Genomic DNA, 8,566 nt, shown 5'->3' on the forward strand with positions numbered 1-8,566 from the left:
CAGATTTAATTTTGTAAAATGATTGTTCATATTGTTAAAATTAAGCATACAAATTAAAGCCAAGGATGTGGACTGTCAATGTCTTCAAAAAATGCTTTGTGAGACTATGAGACACACACTTTATCTGATTTGTCAATATGTTCAATGAAAGAAAGACAAACAGACAAAAAGACAGACAACACGGAAAAGATGAAGAAAAAATATTATCCTTCAATGTGTACTACTTTGTGTAATAGTACTATTTACAACTGAAAACACATATGGTATCTGAATTTGCATTGAAAATGCTTGAGCATAGTATCACAAGTAAAGGGTGGACGACAAATAAAGCTTCAGCCAAAGAGAGCAAAACCAAACCAGGTAAAACACACAAATTCCTTTATCAGTGATCCAAATAGTGCTCTACCACATACCAAACGAAAGAGTCTTGACCCACAAAATCATCTTGCACCTAAACCAGATTGGATAAAGGATGTAATCCAACAACAATCATTGTATGCTGAAAAATACCACATGTTTACCTTTTTGTGAAGTTTTAAATCTACCATGACACTAAGAAAATATGATGGTAATATCTTTCCAAAAGTACAGGGCAATAGCAAGGTTCAGCACCAAGGACAGATAATGGAATAAGTAATCACTTGAAAGATCAAAGTTTTTACTATTTAATAAAAAAGCATTACATCCATATATGCTCAATTATGTATTGCCAGGTTTGCTCAATATCTTTGAGGAAAAAATAATAATGACAATCATTTTAAGGATGAGACCCATCTAGCAACTTCGTTGCAAACATACAATGTGTAGTACTAAATAGTATATGTAGATACACCCACAATCAAACCACGTCCTGAACAACTTATTCACGGTGGGACTAATAAACATCTATTCCTACCTCAGGAGAAGAATCACAGTCTCCAAACACATCAGCAAAGTCACTGGGACTTTTCCTCAGAGTCTGGTCAGCAGGCAGTGTGTTGTCATTGTAAGATGTCACAAACTTAAAGTCACTGGTTCTAGAACCTGTTGTCAGGTAGGCGTCATAATTGTAAGTGCTGCGTAAAGTTCCTGTGCCGTCAACATCTGCGTAATTAGGAGGGAGATACGCGCTGGGGATGGCGACTGCTCCGTCAAACAACAGTCTGGGCTTTCCCCTGCGACAAAACCTCACACCCAGGATGATGATGATGAAGGTCAGGAAAAAAGTAGACACAGACACCAGGGCGATGATCAGATAAGAAGTCAGTTTGGAATTCTTCTCATCGTAAGAAATGTCCTTCAGTTCTGTCACCTCAGCCAAGTTATCAGAAATAATTAAATACATGGAGCAGGTGGCAGAGAGAGAGGGCTGTCCGTTATCTTTCACCGCCACAACAAGGTTCTGTTTCATGCTGTCAGATTCAGAAATGTCCCGCTGTGTCCTGATCTCTCCACTGTGGACACCAATAGTGAAAAGTCCTGAGTCACTGGATGTAACTATATGATAGGACAGCCAGGCGTTCTGTCCGGAGTCCGCGTCCACTGCTATCACTTTGGACACCAGAGAGCCTCCGTGTGCAGCTTTGGGGACCAGCTCAGTCATGAAGGAGTTGCCCTCGAGGGCGGGATACAGTATCTGAGGAGAGTTGTCGTTCACATCAGATATGATGACACTGACGGTCACGTTACTGCTGAGCGGAGGAGAACCGTTGTCTCTGGCCATCACCTGGACTTTAAAGTTCCTCAACTGTTCATAATCAAACGACCTCACAGCGTGGATCACCCCCGTGTCTCCATTCACTGACACATAGGAGGACACCGGGGCACCGTTCACCTCACCAGGTAACAGAGAAAAAATCACTGTACCGTTTTGTCTCCAGTCGGGGTCTCGAGCAGTAACGGAACATAAAGTGGAGCCAGGTTTGTTATTTTCAGTCACATATGCGCTGTAGGACTGTTCCTCAAACACAGGTGGGTTGTCGTTGATGTCAGCTACAGATAACTGAACAGTTTTAGAGGAGGACAGAGGTGGAGAGCCCTCGTCAGTGGCACTGATTGTAATGTTGTAATCAGACACTAGTTCACGATCCAGTTGTCCTGTGGTCACCAGAGAATAATAGTTTTTAATAGAAGGAACTAACTTAAAAGGGACATTTTGCTGAATGGAGCAGTGGACCTGTTTGTTATTCTCTGAGTCTCTGTCCTGCACGTTAATGATGCCCACCTCTGTACCAGGTGTCACGTTCTCAGGTATTGGGTTAGTCAGTGATTTCAAGTAAATAACTGGAACATTGTCATTCACGTCAGTGATTTGAATTATTAGGGTTGCATATGATGCCAACCCCAGACCATCTTTGGCGCTGACCTGCATTTCATACAAAGACTCTCTTTCATAGTCAATAGCTCCAGCAACTGTAACATCACCTGTTTTAGGGTTTAACAAGAAAACTTGGTTTTCATCTGAAACACGATCAAATCCATACGTAACTTCACCGTTCACACCCTCGTCTGAATCAGTTGCACTTACTGTGATCACCTGTGTGTCCAGAGGGGAGTTTTCAGGGAGAGTGGCTTTATAGACTGCCTCACTAAACACCGGTGCATTATCATTAGCATCCAGCACAGTGACGTGTATAGCTACGGTGCCTGACCTCTGAGGAGATCCACCATCAAATGCAGTAAGCAACAACATAATCTCATTGTTATCCTCTCTGTCTAATTCTTTTTCTAAGACCAATTCACCATATTTTCTCCCATTGCCCTTTGACCTGACATTTAGACTGAAGTGATTATTCTGCTGTAGTGAGTAGCCCTGTACAGCATTTTCCCCGATGTCTCCATCGTGAGCCTCATCCAGCAAGAAACGCGCACCCTTGACTGCAGATTCTCGAATTTCGATCTTAAGCAAATCTTCTTTAAACAGCGGAGTATTGTCATTTATATCCTGAACATGGATATTAATACGGTGCAACTCTAACGGAATTTCAAGCACAAGTTCCTGTTTCAGAACACACGATGCCCTTTTCGCACAAAGCCCTTCTCTGTCAATCCGTTCTTGTACAATCAGGTCTCCAGTATTGAGGTTCACACTGCAATATTTAACACCGTTATCCTCAGTATCAATACGAGCTTTTCGAGCTGACAGTTTGCCCAAATCAAGTCCCAGATCTTTTGCAACATTTCCGATCACAGATCCACGTTTCATCTCTTCCGGAACAGAATAGCTCACGTCTCCATAGACAGAGAGGAACGCCAGAAAAATCAAAGGAAGGACACGGTGCAGCGAAAATATACCGTTGTCCATTGTTGTTAAGAAAAAGAGCATATATCCAGGTTGGAATTATCAGTGATGCATCAGTGAATTGTTCCAGAAAACGTAAAAAAGCAGACAAACACGCAGCAGCTCTTTTTAACTGCGGCACAAAGCCACCAGGATCTATATGCGTTGACAAAAAGGGTGGAGAGCGACTTCTTGTTTACTGGTACATACTGACACCATGAGTATTTGTTAGGTATAACAAGACGGGGTTTTCTCTGCAGTTTGTGCAAATTAGAGGCGGAGTTTTCCTTATATCTTAATTTTAGAAGCAAGCTAATGTCCAAAAAACCTTTGTCAAATTGATGAAATTGTGGTTATACTTTTGTTCTATTTGTGCACCTTTGTCATATTTTGCTGCTGTGTAAAAATACTCAGCACGTTGTGTGATTTATTCTACATAATTAACAAAATATTAAATAAAAAAACATTAGACATGTATTTTTAAACATGTGTGTGTTGTTGCTTTAAATTACATTATTCAACTCTGAAGTTAGGCAAAAAATATAACAAGAAGAGATATAAATAATAAGGGAAGAATTGGGGATTGCTTTGAAATGTATAATACAAACTTATGAAATGCAACAATAATATTGATTAGAAAAAAAGCATGCGGTTAATTTCCATTTGACCCCGAACATGAGTGTTTCAAAATAACACCATAGTCAAATATGATACACAAATTACATCAGGAGTCTATTTTGAACATTAAAAAATGTTGATGATGCGCAATGTACCAACAAGGAGATCAACCACTAACTACCAATACATGCAGCAAAGTAAGAAGAACTCTGAGAGTTAAGTTAGAAGAAATATGACATTTGCTTCGTAAGACATTTTGAGCTAAAAGACACAGCATCTGGAACTTAAAGATAGGTCTTATATTACCTCATCTTGTACATTTGTATCCAGGCATGAAACAAAAAACTGCTGAATTAAATTTAGGGTTTCAAACTGTTGAGTAAAACCTCAATCTAAAATAATTTAGCAATATAACCAATAGGACAATGAGTAAAGTTGCTCCACAAAACAAACCACAAAGGCGTAAGTTAGATTTGGCACCAAGGGTCGAAACACAGAAGCAGTTGCTCAAACACCAATGAAAGGATAGAAAATTATGTGTGAACAAATGTTTCAATTTTCTTGAGGAAATGGAAATATGGACAGATGTGTCTTGGACAGAAAAACATATACAAAGATGTAAAAAGGTGATAATAAAATATGTTTCATCATGAGTTATGAAGTAAAAAGCTGAGTTGAGTTGCTTCTGAAAAAAACAAACCACAACAATAACATTTAAATTTCAGGACCAAGGACAGAGGCACGAAAGCTGCAGCTCTAGGTTAAAGTTACAGACACAGATGCTGCGTGAAATCCAGGGGCGTCACTAGGTTTTAAGGACAGGGGGGGCTTAGCCCCCAGGAGATGCACAGAATGTGAGCGAACGTTTAATTTCACAAACAGCTAACAAAAACTGAGAAATGGCACGTTTTGGACAGATTTAACAGAGATACTTTACTGTGCAAATGTTTTAGGCCACTATTACATTTTTAACACAGTACAACAACAAACACAGGAAGTACTGTATGTTTACAGCATTAACAACAACAACAAAAAGAAAAAAATCCACATAGTTACAAGGCCGTATTTAACCAATGCTTCTTATTCATTAAGAGCCCACATGTATTAGCCAAAACTGTATGCAAAAAAAAGGGCACTGTGTTCTCAGAAAGTACACCATTTTAAAATAACATGGCTACAATTGGCAGCTACTTGGTGGGTGGAAGCATCAAAGAATGTCGTCTGTTTTTAAGGGTGGCAAAGGCGTCTATCACTCTATTGTGATTTAGGTGCTGAAGCTCCTCTTTTTCAATTGACATGACTGCAAGACTGTGAATGCCATGACTTTCACTCACAACACAATAATTGTTTACTCCCAAATATTTTGAAGTCACACAGAATATATTTTGGGCACATATGTGACTAAAATGGTTGTAATTTTAAGCCCTGAAAAAATATAACTTAATTACATAAATTACAGTTATATTAAGGTACTCTTGAAAATATTTGGGCCAGGCTAATTTGGCTTATACATCACTCTCTTGTAGGGATGCACGATATATCGGCATTAATATTGGTATCGGCCGATGTTCGTCATTTTTTAACATATCGGCATCGGTCCAATGAGTAAAACTGCGCCGATTTTAACAACCGATGTTAATACCCGTCTATTTGCTGTTTGTGTATGTGTGTCGGGAAGGGGAGGCCATGCTGCATTTCTTTGAACATGTTACAGTGACGCAAGTGCAGCACAAGGTGTGTGTGTGTTGAGGAGAGATAATGTCAGCGGTGTGGGCGTTTTTTCAGGGTGTCGATAGAAGATACGCGAAAAGCATTATGCAACACTTGCAAAGTTGAGATAATGCGAGGAGGGTTCCGCGTCAAGTCATTCAATACCACAAATTTGATTATGTCATTTGAAAAACCGCCACCCAGAAGTATACAAACAACGGCAGGAAGCTAACGCTAGTAACGTTAGGCGGCAGACAAAAAAGAAAGCAGCGCAGCTGGGAGCCAAATACAGCAAGTAATCGAACAAAGGAAGACATTGGCCAGGGCAATAACGATCAAGGTAATGGAAATGATTGCTCTTGACGACCAGCCCTTTTCCATAGTGAAGGACCGAGGGTTCCGACGGCTGATAGAGCATATTGAACCCCCGCAACAACAAGTCGGCGCTACTTTTCCAATGTTTTGCAATTTACAGTGTTACAGTGACGCAAGTGCAGCACAAGGTGTGTGTGTGTGTGTGTGTGTGTGTTGAGGAGAGATAATGTCAGCGGTGTGGGCGTTTTTTCAGGGTGTCGATAGAAGATACGCGAAAAGCATTATGCAACACTTGCAAAGTTGAGATAGGCCTGCAGTCATAGGCCTAATGACGCCACTGACTCTCCTAAATAAAAGCTCAAGTTAAATAAGTCTTGTATGGTGCACTTGGACTGAAATGTTTCATATTTCATATTCATATTGAGTTCCATAAAATTCCAGGACTGTCTGCATCACAAATGACTCTATCCTGTGAAATCCTTTAGACTCACCTTTCCAGTAGAGGTTTCTCCCCTCTCACTCTCTCTGCTCCTCTGCCCTGACTCCTTCAGGTCAATAGGGGTGGTGGAGTGATTATTATTATTACTACCGTATTATCATTATTATTATTATTATCCACATAATCATACGTGAATGAGCTGTTTCACGGTGTGCATCTGATGCTGGAGCTGATGCTCCAGAAGGAAGTCACCCCAAAGATAATATGAAGAGTGCACACCTAACTCTATAAACAACCAGGACCTTCACATTGCATTTCGGACTAACTAGCTAGCTACTGTAAGTAGCAGAGTTCTTTTGGAGCTGAAATGTAACTTTTGACCGCAAACAATAAAGGTAAGACGTGCACAGAGATATACAGCACGCATCTCATGCTGCCTCCTGTACAGGGGGCTTTCGGGTACAGAGTGTGTAAGCCAGGTTTTTATTTGTCAAACAGGGAGCATTTGGCAATTACGTGGGACTTTCTGCTGTTAGCTGGGGGGCTGCAGCTAACTTATTGTTACTATCAGCAGTGATACTTACTCTCTTGAAAAAATGTCGTATATCCATTCTTGTTCACGTTCTTCTCCTAATGCTGCTCTAGTCGGTTCTGTGTGCTCCGCTCCCGGTACACACACTGCAGGTACCCAGGTACCGAGTGCAAGCTAGGTTGCAGGGAAAACGTGGACTGGATTTCAGTGATTTGGGCGTGCTCTATATGAACAAGTGGAATGGACTCGATAACGACGCACTGACTCTGACTCTCTACCGCTTCCATAAGGGAAACTAAGATTTATGATCACATTTAAGTTAATAATAACTGGTTATATGATTATTTATCTAAACTCAAATTCTCGCCACATTATATTGAATTTGTCAGCACTTTTTTGTAAAAAAAAAAAAAAAAAAAAAATCTTTTTTTTTATAAATGAACATAAAATTATTTAGGGGGGCTTAAGAATATTTTAGGGGGGCTTTAGCCCCCCTAAAATAGGCCTAATGACGCCACTGGTGAAATCCAAAGACCAAATACCATCCATCTCCCCAAAGACAACTGAATTGTTGGTCAAATCAAAGCTGCTTTACAATTTACCAATTCACACCCAGAAACGTTGGGTTGGCATGTAAACAATCGCGGGAGTGGAACCCTCGAACTTCCAGTTAAAAGACGACTCGAACTACCACTCATTCACAGTCGTCCTACACATTTTAACCACAATGCAATGGATAGCAATATATTTGTGGAGGCAAAAAAAAATAATAAGCCATACATACCTAAATGTGACTAAAACACAAAAGCTGCATTTAATTTGTAACATGGAGTAATTATGTAAACGGGAGACGAATCACACAGGTGTGAAATAAAAAGTTTCCCAACAAAAGGGGAAAGTAGATTAGAAATGTCTCTAGAACTTCTACATATAGTTTAACGGTTTGATGACAGCAATTCATACCTCAGGAGAAGCATCACAGTCTCCAAACACCTCAGCAAAGTCACTGGGACTTTTCCTCAGAGTCTGGTCAGCAGGCAGTGTGTTGTCATTGTAAGATGTCACAAACTTAAAGTCACTGGTTCTAGAACCTGTTGTCAGGTAGGCGTCATAATTGTAATTGCTGCGTAAAGTTCCTGTGCCGTCAACATCTGCGTAATTAGGAGGGAGATAAGCGCTGGGGATGGCGACTGCTCCGTCAAACAACAGTCTGGGCTTTCTCCTGCGACAAAACCTCACACCCATGATGATGATGATGAAGGTCAGGAAAAAAGTGGACACAGAGACAAGGGCGATGATCAGATAAGAGGTCAGTTTGGAATTCTTCTCATCAGAAGAAATGTCCTTCAGTTCTGTCACCTCAGCCAAGTTATCAGAAATAATTAAATACATGGAGCAGGTGGCAGAGAGAGAGGGCTGTCCGTTATCTTTCACCGCAACAATAAGGTTCTGTTTCATGCTGTCGGATTCTGAAATGTCTCGCTGTGTCCTGATCTCTCCACTGTGGACACCTATAGAAAAAAAGTCCCGGATCAGTGGATGTAACTATATGATAGGACAGCCAGGCGTTCTGTCCCAGAGTCCGCGTCCACTGCTATCACTTTGGACACAAGAGAGCCTCCGTGTGCAGCTTTGGGGACCAGCTCGGTCATGAAGGAGTTGACCTCGAGGGCAGGATACAGTATCTGAGGAG

General features: G+C 40.8%; 2 protein-coding genes, 1 long non-coding RNA gene and 1 pseudogene across 13 annotated transcripts in view; 1 reads left to right on the plus strand and 3 right to left on the minus strand.

Moving 5' to 3' along the window:
- The window catches only part of LOC131472450 (protocadherin gamma-A11-like), a 223,708-nt gene that overhangs the window by 169,114 nt on the left and 46,028 nt on the right, over positions 1-8,566 (minus strand). The window lies entirely within an intron of this gene.
- LOC131472464 (protocadherin gamma-A11-like) lies at positions 875-3,636 on the minus strand. The gene has a single exon (XM_058649704.1). The coding sequence runs from the start codon at positions 3,302-3,304 to the stop codon at positions 875-877; it is 2,430 nt and encodes an 809-aa protein (XP_058505687.1). The 5' UTR covers positions 3,305-3,636.
- On the plus strand, positions 5,016-6,274 carry LOC131472473 (uncharacterized). Its single transcript, XR_009242098.1, has 2 exons — positions 5,016-5,611; positions 6,091-6,274. It is a non-coding gene; the product is annotated as an uncharacterized LOC131472473 (long non-coding RNA).
- The window catches only part of LOC131473007 (protocadherin gamma-A5-like), a 2,435-nt pseudogene continuing 1,699 nt past the window's right edge, over positions 7,831-8,566 (minus strand).

The sequence above is a fragment of the Solea solea genome, chromosome 14, assembly GCF_958295425.1.
Source record: "Solea solea chromosome 14, fSolSol10.1, whole genome shotgun sequence".
NCBI classification, from domain to species: Eukaryota; Metazoa; Chordata; class Actinopteri; order Pleuronectiformes; family Soleidae; genus Solea; species Solea solea.